Genomic DNA, 16499 nt, shown 5'->3' with positions numbered 1-16499 from the left:
CAAGGCAGCCCGACCAGCAAGGCAGCCCGACCGTCAAGGCAGCCCGACCGGCAAGGCAGCCCGACCGTCAAGGCAGCCCGACCGGCAAGGCAGCCCGACCGGCAAGGCAGCCCGACCGGCAAGGCAGCCCGACCGGCAAGGCAGCCCGACCGGCAAGGCAGCCCGCTTGACGGCTAGCACACTCCTCAATATCTAACTTCATTCACAGAGAGAGATAGTTCTTACAACAATATTAGACAAGAACAATTAACCAAATTATTACAACTAAAATACATATACAAAATGTGTTTGAACGCGTTTACAAACCAGGCATTACATTGCCCTCGGCCCTCTCACCTCACCTTACGGCAACTCACTTCACCTTACGGGTTCGTAACTCAAATAGTCAGCTAAACGTGAGGTGTTGTACTGAACTCGGATTCAACTGGCTAACAAGAACCACCAGCTGAGTTATCATCCAGAATCTTTATTGGACCATATGGGGTAGTGGTTAGTACTTCATGAGGTAATCTGTACAACCGGCTGTTTGGTCCTTGTGAATTGAAGTCTCCATCGTGGAGTCCATCAGTCGCGCATCTATCACTGACAATACGAATCTCATCGGAAGAGTTTGCTCGCAAATTTTTGTAACCAAAAAACCGCCGCGCTATTTTTCTGTGTGAAGTGTTTTGTCTCAGTTGTGTGGTACGAGGTGGTGCAGCAGACACCAATTATTTTTTGAATGTACGAGATGTTGGCCGAACGCAAGACGTGGTATATGATGGCCGTGGTCTGGCCGATTTTTAATGGATTCTATCAGGCTCGTGATAATGCCCTTGAACAAAAACAATGGAACCCTTCCATGTTAACATGGAAGGGTTCCCTTGCATCAGGAACATGGGATGTGTGTTATTTGCCTCGCAGGCCAGAAACCACTCTGGCGCTAACCATTTTCGCAGCTGTGCTGCCCTTTGTCTTGTTGCTCATGTCAGTTCGTCGCATGAGAAGACGGCGAGGACCTGACCACGACCTGATGTCAAGAGCCAAACGTCGAAGGGCAACTCCGACATTTTTGACTCCGATGGAGCTTCACGCATCTATCTCAAGCTCCGCCAGTTCTTCCCCCGGCAATCGTCTCTTAAATCACCTACCACTCTGTCATCATAGAGCGAACCGCGCCGGCCGGCCGTGCTGGTTCGGGCGGTTACCGAGCTTCGGCCCTGATGGCATTCCCTCAAGCTCGCCTCCCCTCGCTCGGGTACTCCCCGCACAGGGTAACGAGAGGGCGGACAAACGGTTGCGGTTAGATGACGCCAGGAACCATTGGCCGGGGACTGAACCTCTCCGGCATACACGAAACATCCGGCACGATACTGATGATGCCACCAGCCGAGAAACTGTTATTCTAGAAGAGGGTAGAGGGACCTCGGCCTGGCCCCACTACACCAGACAATTCCCATCTCCTGGACCTCTGGACTACGACCTGTGGAAACGGTGGGCTAAATCGAACTTGAGGTCTCGCTGGTCTATTTTTTAAAATACTGTTCATGATCATTGGCCCTTTATAAGGGGCTCTTTATAATGAGCCACCTTCTGACGACGTAGCCAGCGTCTGACATAATCGTAGCCTTCACCCACGTCGTGCATCCTATGAGCCACACATCCTATGAGTGTGTGCACACACCTCATTGCGCGCAGTCGCACGCTATGTAGTCCTTCCACTATCAAGGCCACTGTCAGGACGGGGGCGAGGCCGGTGATGACCCGCAGTTGCAGCATTCTTTGCATAGCCATCCAATTGCACTATGCGTTTTAGATCTAGGTCGTGCCGGAGGGTTGTGGGCGGACTGAGCTCTGACGGAGCCTCGCCCGCTCCCACCGGCGGTGGAGTGGCTGGGGATTTGCTCGGCATGTCTTGTCCTTCGCGATTCGATAACGCCTGCTTGATTGGTCAAGCCTGCTTGACCCGGTGCAGATAGACCGGGACGAGGGATTTGCTTGTTGGCCAATCGTCCTGTGATGTAGTCGTCGACATTGGGTTTATACTGTCTGGCACTGAATTTTTTATCGCTAAGCATCTTGAGAAGGGCTTCCTTCGTCTTGGGGTCGGACTTCATGGCCGTGCGATAAACTAGTTCATCATCTTTTGTGCGAACAAAGTGAGACTTGGCTGGGTATCTTTCCTGTCCTCGAACAGCTAGGGTTTGCTCAATGACTGTCACTGTGTTATTCACGCTGTCCGGCATTCCTACTTCGATGGCCTTCTGCCCCAAAAATTGTTTGCGCCACGACTCGTGTTCAGCCAGCAGTCGTTCTACGTTATTTGCTCCTGCCGAGTCGCCGGCAGGTTGATCCGTAGCTATCGAATCGGCGCCTGAGCTGAGCTGTTCAAACATGTCGCCCTCTGTCGGCTGCGCTAAACTGCTCCCCGGAGCGGAAGATTGCGCTCGCTTGGCCGCCTCGGCCTCCGCCTTTTTAGTCGCCTCGGCCTCCGCCTTTTTAGCCGCCTCGGCCTCCTCCTTGAGCTTGTCGAAGTTGGTCCGTAGCTCTTGTAGGTCCTGCTTCAACTGCTCCACCTGTTGATCGGCCATGCGTTTCAGCTCTGCCGCCGCCCTTTTTTCCGTTTCCGCCTTAGCTTCTTGCTTTTTCACCGCCTCTTCCAATTTCTTGTCTGCAGCACCCTTCGCGGCCTTCAACTCGTTCTTCAGCTTGGCAATCTCTACATCCGAAACCGCCTTCTGCTTCCGTACCTCCGCCTCCGTCTGCTTCTTCGCCTTCTCCAACTCAACTTTCTGTTTCTCAAACTCCGCCTTCTCCTCCTTCAACGCAGCCTCGTCCTTCCGCACCCTCTCCAAAGCCTGCTTGTGCTTCGCGCCTTGCTCAGTCGCCTTCTTCTCCAACTCCGCAGCCGCCTTTTCAGACTCCTGCTTCACACGCTCTGCCTCCGCTTTCGCCTCCTCCTCAGCTTTCCGCGCATCCTCCGCCTCCTTCCGAGTCGCCTCCGCCTCCTCCTTCGTCATCGGTGGAGGAGCATTTATCAACTTCGTCAGCAACGGCTTCTCGTCAGTATAGTTACCTAACAAACATTCACTTATCTTAAGCACACCAAGGCGCACCCAAGAACATTTGCAAGCACACACCACCCGTAATAGAGCGCGACCGACGCCAGCAGCACACACGTGCGGCAGTGTAGGTGCATGAGGACTGTGAACCCATCCCAGCCCCGCTTGTTTGTGTCCCGCTTGTCTGGGAAGCTTTCTGGGAACGCCAGCACCATTGTGAAGGTGGCGGCTAAAAAGCGAAAGAACGGGTGGGAAAAAACACGCGGCCCCGGGCAATAAGGCATACCTTTCTCATCCACCGTGTTAACCAGTTCCAGATATCCTTTGACCTCGACGAATAATTGAGGTGCTGTGGTCATGGTGCTTTAAGCGTGGCAGCATGCACCTTCATTTCCTCTCGTGTGGTGTTGCATCGCGACTGCAGTTTACCCCCAGATGCGGATAGTATCGCCGGCCGGACCGAACCCAGGGGCCATAGTTGGGTCTCGAGAGCGGTTGCAGGGTGCGGGAGGGGCTGGCGCGAAGCGGGGATGGGTACCCGCACACAGGTTGGAATAGCTGCAGCAAAACGGCGCTTTTTTGGTCCCGGTTGAAATTAATTTGAGGTCGGCTTCGACGGCAGAGGGTAGGCCATAACACACACAGAAAGGGTCGCTTGGGACGCACACACGCGTGCGGAGGGACACACACACGTGCGGAGGGACACACACGCGTGCGGAGGTGGACATGTATTTGGTTGTAGATGACATCAACTCAGAGCATAAAGCTGTTTGGTTTGTATTCCTTCGAGGACGTTGAATGTAGCGACCTGTCCTTGGTTGACTACATTAGCGTGCAGAACAAGGGTACCGTGTATACCCCGCATTCTGCCGGTCGTTGGAACAAGAAGCGTTTCCGCAAGGCCCAGTGCCCCGTTGTGGAGAGGTTGGTTAACTCTCTGATGATGCACGGGCGCAACAACGGCAAGAAGATGAAGGCCATCCGTATCGTCAAGGACTCCTTTGCCCTGATTTCTCTCACTACGGAAAAGAACCCTATCCAGGTTCTTGTGGACGCCGTACGCAAGGGAGGTTGCCGTGAAGACGCCACTAGAATCGGTTCTGCTGGTGTCGTCCGCAGACAAGCCGTGGATGTGTCCCCCCTCCGAAGGGTCAACCAGGCCATCTACCTCATCACTCAGGGCGCCCGTAACGCGGCCTTCCATGCCGGCAAGTCCATTGCCGAGTGCTTGGCGGACGAAATCGTCAACTGCTCTAAGGAATCGGCCAACTCTTATGCCATCAAGAAGAAGGACGAAATCGAACGCGTAGCCAAATTCAATCGTTAAGATTTTTTGCCTCAACCATACCAGCCCGTGCATCAAACCGACCCACATATCTATTACGCCTCTGCCAGCATTACCAACATCACCAGCATCACCAGCATCACTGTTGATGGACCTATCGATGTACCTATCGATGTACCCGTCTAGTTGTAGTGGTGCTCCTGAACGCCGGATTTCAGCAACCCCACTTAGACTGTTGACTTGATTGTTTAGTCAGCCGACAGCGACGTATATTTTTTTCCCCGGGATGTTGCGCCAGCAGCAGCGTCAGTTACGAGAGTACTTGAATCGGAAGAGGAATGTGGAGGAAGCCAACAAGCGTTTGGGGGATGTTAAACGTTTACGGGAAGCCCTGGATACAAATAAGCCGATTCCTTCGGACTTGCGTGGCACGGAACTACCCAATGGAAATATGATAGTAGCGGATGGCAATGATTGTGTAATTGACGATGAGTACCGATTGTGTGGTACGTATGACCCTCGAATCTTGATAACTACTAGTCAGAAGCCTACAGGTCCTTGTATTCGATTCGCAAAAGAATTTGCATTGATGGTTCCGAACAGTACACGAGTCAACCGAGGTCAGATGAATGAAGAAGAGTTAATGGAGTTATGCAAAGCCCAAGGATGTACGGACTATATACAATTTTCAGGAAGTGATGGCGAAGGTAGACCTACATTAATGGTCATATCACATTTGCCATACGGGCCCACTGCTCATTTCACTATACGGCAATTAATGCTGAGAAGTGACCTATCCGAGAAACCACCAAAAATGAAACAAGCTCTACCACATTTGATCTTCCATAATTTCGACGGACAGATTGGGCATCGAATCATGAGAATACTAAAATTCATTTTCCCTAAACCATCAACAATTGACGATCAAGATACTCGGGTTATTAGCTTCATCAATCTTGGTAATGATGTTATCTATGTCCGGCATCATACAATTCTCAGCAACTCAACATTACGAAAATTCCGACAACATGATCCTGCTCTTAAAGACATGACAACATCACAAAAAGATTCACTGCTGGAGAATATAGACCTTGATGAACAAGGGCCAAGATTTACATTGGAACCTTTCAAAATCATCCGAGGAATTCCAGGACAAAAATATGCTGATATCGAATGGCAAAGAAGTTACTATGTCAGAAAATCCGCCAAAATTCTGGGCACACAAAATTTATGACCATCCATGGGGGGGAGGGGGGATTGTCGTCTGCGCTCCCACCCGTGGGGATCGGGTTGTCTCCCTAGGATTACAATGCGGGAACTCAGGATGGCGTAATCTTTAGGGCAACATATTTTTTTCACCCGGTCTATTTTCCGTCTTAAAAAAAATTGCACTCACAAAGCAACTCGTAAAACGACTTGTAAAACGACTCGTAAAGTGACTCAAAAAGTACCTGTGATTGAAAGCACTCACTGTGCCTGACCATGGACGTCAAAGAAACGACGACAATTTCTTTCGTTGGTACTGGGACGACCTCTTCTGAAGTTAATCAAGATCGGGATAAAGCTCTAAAGACTTTATTGGACATAATAGAACAACCGACTAAGAAGGTATCTAATAATTTATCATTGTATCTACTTGATTCAGAATCGTGAAAAAATTTGGCAGTTCCTACCGGAATGGTCTTGTGAATCATTACCGGGAACATTTCTGGTAAACATTGCTGTCACCGACCACGAATTGGTCGTTGCGGCACATCGAAAGTTAGAGGCATCTTTCTCTGAGTGGACACTTCAGCTGGAGAACAAGGGTATCTTGGTTATAGGAGGAGAGGGTAGCAAGAAGTTGTTATCCATCTCATTTAGAAAACATTTGCTTCGGAATGAACCTTGCAAATCATACGACTGTAAGGAGGATACGACCGTAGTTGGGGATACGATCTTACGGGGGGGATACGATCTTACGGGGGGGGATACGATCTTACGGGGGGGGGGATACGACCTTACGGGGGGGGGGGATACGACCATAAAGAATGTTTATTTTAGTGATTCATGTTAATCCAAATTCTACAAGATATAGGAGTTCGTCTGTAAGGGTTGAATTGAAACGAAGATTCGGAGCCCCATTGGAGAGTCGTTGTTTGAAAAGTCGATCTAGAGAGTTTGTTGTGATAATAATTGAGTCATCAGATCATCCGGTTTGTCAAGATCTGGTGCAAGATTTGATTGGATACGTGCGAGAAGATCGGAAAGAAGGTGGGCAGATGAGTTTACTTTTAGTGCTGTTCACAGATTCTCTATTTTTTGAGGCACAGATCGCGTTGTGGAGATTATCAAGATTAGAACATTATTTGGTAGGGAATGCTCATACGCATATGGATTTCCGGTACGAGATAAATTCATTATTACGTAAATCGAATAAGGTGGAATTTCTTTATCTTCTCGGTGAGCCTAGGTTAAATTTGGAACGCTCATCAGCAGGATATCGTGCCGATCTAGAATCTGAAAGTGAAAGTGATGGTTTTGTCACAGACGACGCATCAAGTTCAGATAACACCACTTCCCCTACCGCCGATACAGAAAGAGTTCTTCAAGATGCACAAGGAACTTTGATACACTCACCCCCAAGGCAACTTTCTCGAGGACCCAATCTCCTCCGCCATGTTATCCGCCAAAGGCACTCTACAGACGAAGAACAAGGAACGCCGCCTACTACCAATGCCAAGAAGGTTTGCCCGACAACACCTGCCCAGACACCTCCCAGAAAGACAACTATAAAGACAACCAAAATCGTCACTCAAAGGACACCTGTTAAAAAAACACCTATCAAAAAAACACCTATCAAAAATAACAACAGGACGCCACACAAGACTGCCAAATCTACAAAGTCGGAACCGATGAAGGGAAAACAAATTGACCTGAAACCACAACCGAGAATCACTCGCAGTACGAGACAACACAAGGTCGAATGGGTGGTTAAACAATTGATCCAATTCAAAAGAAATTCAATCCATAATGTCCTTGACACGTTGAGACAAAACTTTGAAGTACTAGAACATCTCAATCATATCAGAGTCAAACCCGGCAAGATCGTGGCCCCCGATCTGCTCGACTGTCTTCAACCTCTAGAGATCTCTGGTGCTAACCAGACGTTCGATTTAGGCCCCATGACATTTCAGACGTTTATGGATCTCATAAAAACAACTAACCAAAATCTTTAACCCGACGTCCTAACCCTTTTGCAAATACACCTAAGAGAGCGCCAGACAAAACGCTACTGATGTCTGAATCCTCGTTGTCCGGTCAGAAACGACCAAGATGCGGCGAGAACACAGTACCAGCTACCGCCATGGCGCCGCCAATGACGACCACCAATCAGGGGTGTCCCATCCCCTTCTCGGACGCCAGCGACTCACTCAAAGGGGAACATAGCCGTGGTCCTGTGTTACTCCAGGACCAGATTCTGCGCGAGAAGCTCACGCACTTTGACCACGAACGCATACCCGAACGCGTTGTGCACGCCCGAGGAGCCGGAGCACACGGATACTTCGAGTCATACGCCGACCATTCAGACCTCACTTCCGCACAATTCCTCTCTCAGCCTCGACTTAGAACACCCGTGTTCGTTCGCTTCTCCACCGTTCAAGGCTCAAGGGGCTCCAGCGACACCGTTCGAGACATTAGAGGCTTCGCCACCAAGTTTTACACCACTCAGGGCAACTGGGACCTGGTAGGGAACAATGCTCCCGTCTTCTTCATCCAGGACGCCATCAAGTTCCCCGATTTCGTCCACGCTCTCAAAGGAAACCCGCAAAACGATATACCTACCGGATCCTCCGCACATGACTCGTTCTGGGACTTTGTGTCCCTTTCGCCAGAATCGACCCACGCAGTCTTTTGGGCAATGTCTGACCGAGGTATTCCCAAGTCTTTTGCGCACATGCAGGGCTTCGGTGTTCACACCTTTAGGTTTATCAACCAAGCAGGAGTATCCGTGTTCGTCAAATTCCATTGGACACCCGTACAGACTGGCGTCTGCTCCCTGCTGTGGGATGAAGCACTCAAGGTCGCAGGTGCTGACCCTGACTTCCACAGAAGATCCCTGTTCGAAAATATCGAGGCCGGAGCATATCCTGAATTCGAGCTCGGCGTCCAGGTCTTTAACGAAGATCTCATCCGTGTACCTGCTTCAGGACCTGACGATTCTGTCCTCATCGATCTCCTTGACCCCACCAAGCTGGTTCCCACCGAACTTGTGCCAATCAGGCCTCTGGGCAAGATGGTACTTGACAAGAACCCTGATAACTTCTTTGCAGAGACAGAGCAAGTAGCCTTCTGTACTGCCCACCGCATACCAGGAATCGATTTCTCTAACGACCCTCTTCTCCAAGGCAGGCTCTTCAGCTATACCGACACACAAATTACGCGGCTCGGCGGACCTAATTTTCACGAGATCCCCATCAACAGACCCAAGTGCGCCACCGTGAACAATTTCCAAAGAGACGGGTTCCACAGGCAGGTTGTGGACAAGGGACAAGCCAACTATGAGCCGAACTCTCTAGGTGGGCCCCTGAAACATGAGGCTCCCCAGCTGGACGAACAGATGTCCACAACTGCACCGGCGGTGACGCCTCCAATGGTGACCCCTATGGAAACTGCCCCAAGTGTTCTAACTGGGGAAATGCCTGCTTTCGTCAAGAACTTGCTCGTCAGGGCAAAGCCTAGGGGCTTCCAGGATCACTATTCGCAGCCGCGGCTCTTCTACCAAAGCTTCTCAATACCTGAAAAGAAACATCTTGAGTCGGCGTTTACATTCGAATTAAGCAAAGTGACACGGCCGTGGATTGTCCAACGGGCCGTGGACAAAATGCTGGCGCCCGTGGACCTCGCACTGGCCGAGGCAGTCGCCGCGCAACTTGGTATCAAAGTAACGCCACCCACCGCCGCGGTCCCGACACTCACCCCGCAAGCCTCACTCAGCCAAATGTCATACTTGCCGAAACGGCCGGTTGGCAGAAAAATCGGCATCCTCGTCCGAGACGGCTCGCGCGCCTCACAGGTCAAAGACATCCAAACTTTCGCCTCGAAAAACCAAATCACGGCACTCACGCTTGGCCCGAAACGCATAACGTACACAGCCGACGACGACTCCGAGATTGTGACCGATGCCAGCGAAGAAGCCCTTCCTTCTTTCATGTTCGATGCCGTCTGCATACCTGCATGCCAGTCACCGGTCCAGGATTCAGTGACCCGAATTTTCATTAAACAGGCGTTCAAGCACCTGAAACCAATTGTGATTCTGCAAGATCCCACCGAAACTCTTCAAGCGCTAGGATTGCCCGCCGACGAAGGTATCCTGATTGCGCCTGAATTCAGTGCAGTCAGCGACGCCTTTATTAAAGCCCTTTGCCAGCACCGCGTGTGGAGCAGACAACCCAAGGCCGAAGAGATCGACGCCTAGACATCAATGGCGAAACCCTATCCCCGAAGCCTGGACCCCGCCCCCGAAGCCTGGGCCCCGCCCCGGAAGCCTGGGCCCCGCTCCCGAAGCCTGGAAACCCATATCTAGAGATCAATGCCCAAGTCGTAAAAGTCGGCAGATGCAAATTCCTCTAATAGTTCTTCGTTCCAGGCAGGTTCCATTTGTTCCTCCACGTCCAAGTGTTCAGTGTCCTTTGCCAGTTGATGAGCATCGAAGTCGAGTACCAAGCTTCGGTGGGGCGGCACGGTTTCTACTTCGACAGCCGATGACGACGATGCAATTTCCCGCAAGGAAGCACCACCCAATGGAATCGCTGCGAAGACAGGTTTGGGTAGACCCGGGTCTGCCATAATCTGAACCGGAACGAAATCTGGAGTATTCGAATTGTTGACCAAGACCCGGAGCTGTCCAGTAGGAATAGCTTTGTGTCCAGATGCGGAGTAGACCTTTCCAACTAATGTGTCTTGTGCTCCGACAACTCGGCGCCACTACGAAAAAGAAATCAGATGGACCAAACCACTTACTGCAATAAATGTTTGATTGTGCTTGCCACTGTTTGCTTGCGCTGGGGTTGCAATCGGACATTTTTCTTGACCCGCGACGCTGTAGTCGAATATGAGTCCCGCAACGCCGTAACTAGATCCAAAATTATCCACGTACATGCCAGCTTGAGCAACCTGGTTGCCGAAAGAAAACTCTTGTACCAAAGATATGCCATTGCCGCAGTCCCAAGTCACGGCGACTCCTTCAAATACAGGGGTTCGAGGAATGTCTCCAACTCTGGTGGTTGGGGTGACGACGGCGCCTCTATATCGGTTTGGGGCCAGTCGCTGCGGAACTGCTCCGTCGGCCCAGAGCGACTCCCATTTTTCGTGGATGTGCTTTGAGCTCGATTTCAACGGTTTTTCGTCCACTTTGCCTGCTGCTCGTAGGTTACCATACGGCAATTCGAGTTGAAGCTGCTCCACATCCGCTTTGCTTTGTTTGGCGTGCTCAATCAATTCAGATATTTTCAGCGGCTTTGCTGGGGCCAGCCGAGGCGTAATGACTGCCCAGGAGAGCCAAGTGAGCAGTTGCATTAAAAATCGCTTGTTCGATCAAACACGCGCGCGCGATAACACTGCATGATTTTTAAAGCGGGCAAATTAGAATGAACGACGATAGCACAATAAAGCAGGAGGAGAATAGTAGTATACAAGAACCACCGAAGAAAAGGAAAAGGAAGTCAGGTTGGAGTGTTAAAGATGATTCGCAAGCTTCAAGCACTCCAGCCGCCGGATTTTCCGGGCCTGTTGTGAGCGCAGCTCCGGCGGGCGGAGTTGTTCCAGCTATGACTTCGATGGTGACTCCATTACCGGTGAACCCAATGGATGCGGCGTTGTCTAGTAGCAAGCTTCATATGTTAACCCAGCAATTAGGTTTACCGGACGAAATTGTGAGACAGACGCGGTAAGCAGAAAGCGAAGGCAAAAGTAACTGTTGTCCTGACAGGAGATTCTTTGTCGCAGCCCGAGCCGCTGAGTCTTGTGTCGGATAGTCAAGTAATCCTCCCTTTCTGTATATCAATTTTCTTGTAGTGAATTGGATGTGACGAATTTGCCTCCGAACATAGATGCTGCTTCTTTATCAGACTTCTTATCTGCTGCATTGATAGCATTGAAGGGTAATGTGATAGCAGGTAGTCCGGTGCTTCGAAGTCATTTTTCGTTGGATGGCTCTTACGCGACAATTGAGTTGCGAACAATGGAAGAGGCTAACAACTGCATGATGCTGAATGGTGTTTCTTGCTTTGGTTCTCGCCTGCAGATAAGTCGGACAAAAGCATATCCAGATGTCTTGACCAGTTTGGAGATAGCAAGGAGGATCACGATGCCTAGCACGTCCCAGGTAGTTAGGGGGATGCTGACTGGCGTGCCACTTAATGTATCTGCGCCTTGTGAGGTACTCGGGCCTGCGTTTAATGAGACTACAAGTCGTATGGGTCCTATAGTAGCCAGCTACCCCAACACAGTAGTAAAGACCCAGCCCAACGTATTGGTCCTTAGAAACCTACCCACTCCAGATATACTCCCAGAGACAAGGTTGCTAGAATTATTGACTACCTTGGGCTCTCTAAAGTTTGCTGTACACTTCGGAATGCCTTCCCTTATCGCAATGAGGAGAGTACTCTCTCTGTATATAACTAGAAAGAATCAAGCAGACCATGGGAAGAAACGGCGAAAGTTCAAGCATGACGCCAATAGTATAAAGAAGGAGGAGAGCCAGAATGAAAGCAATACTCGGAGCATGAATGTAGCTCAAGCCAGTCAGGAGAATAGCAAAGGGGAGGACAGTAGTCAGGAGAATACCATCACGGGCGGCAAGGCGGGCCAAGAGCTTCCACAGCCAGAATCGGACCGCCTTATGGAATCATTAACAAACCGGGCCACGGAATCGTTGGCAGACCGGGCTATGGAAGAGATTATGGGTCTTCCCTCAGAAGAGGGTATCTGTGTGTTCGAATACCATTCTCCTGTTGACCGGATGGCTTTGGAAGACTTAGTCCGGAACCATCAACTTACCTTGGCGGGTCGAGATCCGTGTTTGATTCGAAATGGTGACAAGGCGTTGGCTTCCGACGAGTTGCTGATGCTATTGTTACATCACGTGATAAGAAACAGTGTTAAAAAACATGTACCTATGCAGCCCGATTCACTGATAGTGCCTACCAGAGTGTTGTATTTCGTAGCTATTGCCACCCCGGACGAGGTGGGGACAACGGATGAGTTGTACCGAGATGTATACGAAGATATCAGGATCCAGTGCAAGCTGACCGGAAAGGTCATCGACCAGTTGCTTGTACGACCTGGTGGCCTTTCCACAGACGTTTCCGCCATGCCGCAATCCAACATAACATCTAGCACTTTGGTCTCAGGCGCCGTAGCTACCGGGGCTAATTCCACTGCCATTGGGAAACCGCCAGCTCTCACAGACAAAGCTCTTACAGGCAAAGCCGCAACCGACAAAGCGGCGACTGGGGAAGAGATGCTGGAAGGCTGGTGCTTTGTAGAGTTCGCCACAGTCGAAGATGCCTGTCGGACGCGGAAGGAGCTTCATGGTCGCCTCTTCGGTTCAAGGCCGGCCGAGGTACACTTCCTCGATGAACGGGTATGGTTGGAGAGACGGCTGACTTTGGAAAACCTGCAACCTAACCGCTGCAAGCAAGGCAGCACTACCTACAATCCGGCTCTTGGTGCGCACATCCCGCAGAAGCTTAAGGAGGTCGACGAATACGAACGTCGGGAAAAAGATGAAAATCGAGCAGCCGCAACTGCGGCCGCCAACGCTCTCTTCAACCCCTCCCTACCCCCGCCACCGCTCCCTCCCACAGCCGAAGCCAAGATCGACTTCGATGCCGATGTAAACAAGGAAGAGGAAGATATGGAGGAGTAATGTTTTTGTACCGCCTAACTCTCGCGCATAAATTGCCGCCCTTGTCTGCAGTGAACCTGGGAGTGAACCAAGAAAAAATGGTCTGTAGTACAGGCTATGGAGACACACATCGGAGACAGTCCTTCGAAGACAAAACATAAAACCACTTAAGCCTGTTAATAGATTAGATTAGGCCGGTTACAATGTCATCTGATTCTGCCTCTCGTGAGAAGAAGCTGAACTGGTTGTTGGGTTTTTTACTGTTGGTGGCTACCACGCTGGCGATTGTGTTCGGTGTGTTATGGGGTAAGTCTGATGATGATGACAAGACTACGACCGTGACGGTCTATCAGAATGCAGAGGTACCTCAAGACGGTCGTACTACGGGGTTGCACAAGTACTATGACGGCGTGGCAGACGAGCTGCCCAACATAAAGTTGAACAGCGACGTGCAGAAGATATATGATGGGATGTCGTACGAGCAACGACTTGGTCAGACGATTCAATACGCCATCGGCGACCTGACTGGTCCCCCTATCATCGACGGTAGCGATGACGCTTGGATGACACTTATTCAGCAGGGTATGGTGGGTTCGATGCTCAATGTCTTGAACCTGACCTTCTTGAACATGGCTCAGAAGGCAGCCAAGGAGGCAACGGGTGTGCCCTTGCTTATGGGTTATGATATACTCCATGGATTTAAGACAATCTTCCCCGTAAACCTGGGCATGGCTTCCTCCTGGGACCCAGCCATGGTAGAGGAAGCAACAGCTATCGCAGCCGGAGAAGCTGCAGCCGGAGGACTGTACTGGGCATTCGCGCCCATGGTCGACTTGACACGGGACGCACGATGGGGTCGTATGAGTGAGGGCTTTGGGGAGGACCCGCTACTCAGTGGTCGTCTCGGTGCAGCTGTGGTCAAGGGTTACAAGACAACGGCGTAGTCTCATGTGTGAAACACGTCGCGGCTTATGGTGCTGGAGAAGGGGCGGTTGAGTACCAAGAAGCTGACATGTCGTGGTACAAGTTGCATAATGAATATTTGTTACCATACAAGGCGGCCATCGAGGCGGGAGCGTACACGACCATGTCTTCGTTCAATTTGCTGAACGGGGTGCCGATGCACGCGTATCGCGAAGTACACGAAGACATTATCAGAGGTATGTTCGGGTTCCGGGGTTTCACGGTCTCGGACTATGGTGCAATCATGGAGTTGAGCCACCATAATGTGAGTGATGCCGATCATCCGGAGAATGCCGCTATGCAGGGTTTGTATGCTGGGGTGGACATGGATATGGCGGACGGGTACTACGACAAGTTACGAAAGTACAAGGACGTCGTGCTCCCGAACGGGCGAACAGTTGAGGACGTTGTGAATCTGTCTTGCAAACGAGTGCTAAAGGTGAAGCAGGACATCGGGCTGTTCGAGCATGGAGGGTTGGCCCTGACGGAAGATCGCGATAAGTTGTGGAGCACCGTGTGGTTCACAGATGAGCATCTAGAGGTGTCTCGACAAGCGGCTATCAAGTCTTCTGTACTGCTGGTCAACAAGGATAATACACTGCCTCTGACGGCTCCCGCTGATGGAGACGATAGAGAATTCTTGCTTATTGGTCGCATGGCCGACTTCCCTGACGACCTAATGGGGTCTTGGGCCGGGTTGTACCTGGATCCGGAAATGACTCCCAGGCAACATACTATTACCAGGGAGATCGACCTGCGGTTTGGTTGTAAATTGGCGGACTCAGATGACACTATTACTGATACTGGTTGTAACTGGCAGTACCGTAAAGGTTGGAATCAGATATACGACTCAACTCCGAATGATGGCGAGTTAGATGACACTGATATTGCGGCGAACAAGGAAGTATTGGATTTAATTAAGGCTGACCCGAAGCGCTTTAACACGATTTTCATGGTGGTAGGTGAGTCGTTCGTTCAGAACGGAGAGTCTACTGCCCGAGCTCATTTAGAGTTGCCTCTTACGCAGGCGCAGTTGGTGAAAGACGTCCGTACTGCAGCAGACCCCGCAACGAAGTTGGTCCTTATTCTCAACATCGGCCGTCCTAATATCATCACATGGGAGGCTGCGAATGTAGACGCTATCCTGCTAACTTGGGCTCCGGGATCCATGGCAGGTCCGGCGATTTTCGACATGGTGTTCGGAGCCGCGGTTCCTAGCGGACGTCTGCCAGTTTCATTCCCCCGTTCGGAAGGACAGATACCGGTATATCATTCCAAACGCCCCTCGGGTCGCATGATGCCCACAGGAATGGAAGATGGTATTTACAACCCGTTGACTGACAAGTTCTTCTCACGCTACCTCGATGAAAAGGTAGTACCTCTCTTCCCCTTTGGGTTCGGACTTAGCTACAACCAATTTGAAATCTCAGATGTAAGCATTGACAAGGAAACTGTCACCGGTGATGGAACATTCACCATTTCCGCCACCGTCAAACGAAGCGGCGACCACCTTGATTTGGCCGAAGGCGAAGTTGTCCAAGTCTACATTCACCAAGCCACTAGCACTATGTCACCTCCGGTGAAGAAACTGAAGGAATTCCAGCGCGTAGAGTTCGCCAGCAAAGACACCTCCAAGTCTATCAAGATCACAATGAATGCGGCCGACGCCTTCGGATACTACAACGGACAACTGAACTACACTGTGGAAGAAGGTACGTATTACATCTACGTCGTACACGACTCTAGTGAAGCCGGAGACATCAAAAATGGTATTGTTGTCAAAGTGAAGAATTGAGAGTATAGGGAAAGACCGCATATCAATCAATACTACTCGCTTGTACCGATTTTGCGAAGTGTACAAGCGACGATTTTTTTCAGTCATTTTTATTATAGCAATTTGTTATCTCCTGAGCCACCAACATGTCGTAGTTCGTGTTTACTGCTAGTGTTTTGTAGTTACTGCTAGAAACCCGCCACCTCCAGAAAAGAAAAAAAAATTCTTTTGTAAGATACAACACGCTTTCTTGACGTGGTGCGCGCGATTTTGCACTTTCTTACTCCCCACCGGATTGGTGCCGGATTGGTGTCTGCATACCACTGCTAGATGATTTGGTTCTTTCTTTATCTTACGTTTGGTTGTTTTTTGATCCTAACTCCGAAATCACCGCTGACTTAAACTCTGAGGCCACCGCTGAGTTATTTTGGTTTATGGACTAGACGAGGCTTCTTGTTATTCTCCTCTTGGATGCATTGGGTGGTTACAAAAACGTTGATGTCAGTGCTTATCGTTCTTATGGCAGCTTGTATTGATTTTGTGGAA

At 50.4% G+C, this 16499-nt stretch overlaps 9 protein-coding genes across 9 annotated transcripts; 7 read left to right on the top strand and 2 right to left on the bottom strand.

Moving 5' to 3' along the window:
* Positions 1 to 1530: 1530 nt before the first annotated feature.
* Positions 1531 to 3400, bottom strand: GNI_122620 (putative transmembrane protein; the record flags this gene model as incomplete). Its single annotated transcript, XM_011133588.1, has 3 exons — positions 1531 to 1782; positions 1839 to 3055; positions 3328 to 3400. 3 exons carry the CDS (start codon positions 3398 to 3400, stop codon positions 1531 to 1533), a joined length of 1542 nt encoding a protein of 513 aa, XP_011131890.1.
* A 383-nt stretch (positions 3401 to 3783) lies between these two features.
* Positions 3784 to 4368, top strand: GNI_122610 (putative 40S ribosomal protein S5; the record flags this gene model as incomplete). Its single annotated transcript, XM_011133587.1, has 1 exon — positions 3784 to 4368. One exon carries the CDS (start codon positions 3784 to 3786, stop codon positions 4366 to 4368), a length of 585 nt encoding a protein of 194 aa, XP_011131889.1.
* A 244-nt stretch (positions 4369 to 4612) lies between these two features.
* GNI_122600 (putative U3 small nucleolar ribonucleoprotein) lies at positions 4613 to 5560 on the top strand (the record flags this gene model as incomplete). Its single annotated transcript, XM_011133586.1, has 1 exon — positions 4613 to 5560. One exon carries the CDS (start codon positions 4613 to 4615, stop codon positions 5558 to 5560), a length of 948 nt encoding a protein of 315 aa, XP_011131888.1.
* A 796-nt stretch (positions 5561 to 6356) lies between these two features.
* On the top strand, positions 6357 to 7544 carry GNI_122590 (hypothetical protein; the record flags this gene model as incomplete). Its single annotated transcript, XM_011133585.1, has 1 exon — positions 6357 to 7544. One exon carries the CDS (start codon positions 6357 to 6359, stop codon positions 7542 to 7544), a length of 1188 nt encoding a protein of 395 aa, XP_011131887.1.
* A 59-nt stretch (positions 7545 to 7603) lies between these two features.
* Positions 7604 to 9784, top strand: GNI_122580 (catalase; the record flags this gene model as incomplete). Its single annotated transcript, XM_011133584.1, has 1 exon — positions 7604 to 9784. One exon carries the CDS (start codon positions 7604 to 7606, stop codon positions 9782 to 9784), a length of 2181 nt encoding a protein of 726 aa, XP_011131886.1.
* Positions 9785 to 9888: 104 nt separating this feature from the next.
* Positions 9889 to 10884, bottom strand: GNI_122570 (hypothetical protein; the record flags this gene model as incomplete). Its single annotated transcript, XM_011133583.1, has 2 exons — positions 9889 to 10293; positions 10330 to 10884. 2 exons carry the CDS (start codon positions 10882 to 10884, stop codon positions 9889 to 9891), a joined length of 960 nt encoding a protein of 319 aa, XP_011131885.1.
* Positions 10885 to 10955: 71 nt separating this feature from the next.
* GNI_122560 (RNA recognition motif protein) lies at positions 10956 to 13237 on the top strand (the record flags this gene model as incomplete). The annotated part of the gene is made up of 2 exons (XM_011133582.1): positions 10956 to 11254; positions 11383 to 13237. 2 exons carry the CDS (start codon positions 10956 to 10958, stop codon positions 13235 to 13237), a joined length of 2154 nt encoding a protein of 717 aa, XP_011131884.1.
* A 182-nt stretch (positions 13238 to 13419) lies between these two features.
* On the top strand, positions 13420 to 14160 carry GNI_122550 (glycoside hydrolase family 3 domain protein; the record flags this gene model as incomplete). Its single annotated transcript, XM_011133581.1, has 1 exon — positions 13420 to 14160. The coding sequence occupies one exon, from the start codon at positions 13420 to 13422 to the stop codon at positions 14158 to 14160; it is 741 nt and encodes a 246-aa protein (XP_011131883.1).
* A 68-nt stretch (positions 14161 to 14228) lies between these two features.
* Positions 14229 to 15974, top strand: GNI_122540 (putative periplasmic beta-glucosidase; the record flags this gene model as incomplete). Its single annotated transcript, XM_011133580.1, has 1 exon — positions 14229 to 15974. One exon carries the CDS (start codon positions 14229 to 14231, stop codon positions 15972 to 15974), a length of 1746 nt encoding a protein of 581 aa, XP_011131882.1.
* Between the last annotated feature and the right edge of the window lie 525 nt (positions 15975 to 16499).

This window comes from Gregarina niphandrodes, assembly GCF_000223845.1.
Source record: "Gregarina niphandrodes unplaced genomic scaffold scaffold00029, whole genome shotgun sequence".
Taxonomy (NCBI): domain Eukaryota; phylum Apicomplexa; class Conoidasida; order Eugregarinorida; family Gregarinidae; genus Gregarina; species Gregarina niphandrodes.
Note: the sequence above shows the minus strand (reverse complement) of the source record. Positions and strands in the feature narration are given on the sequence as shown.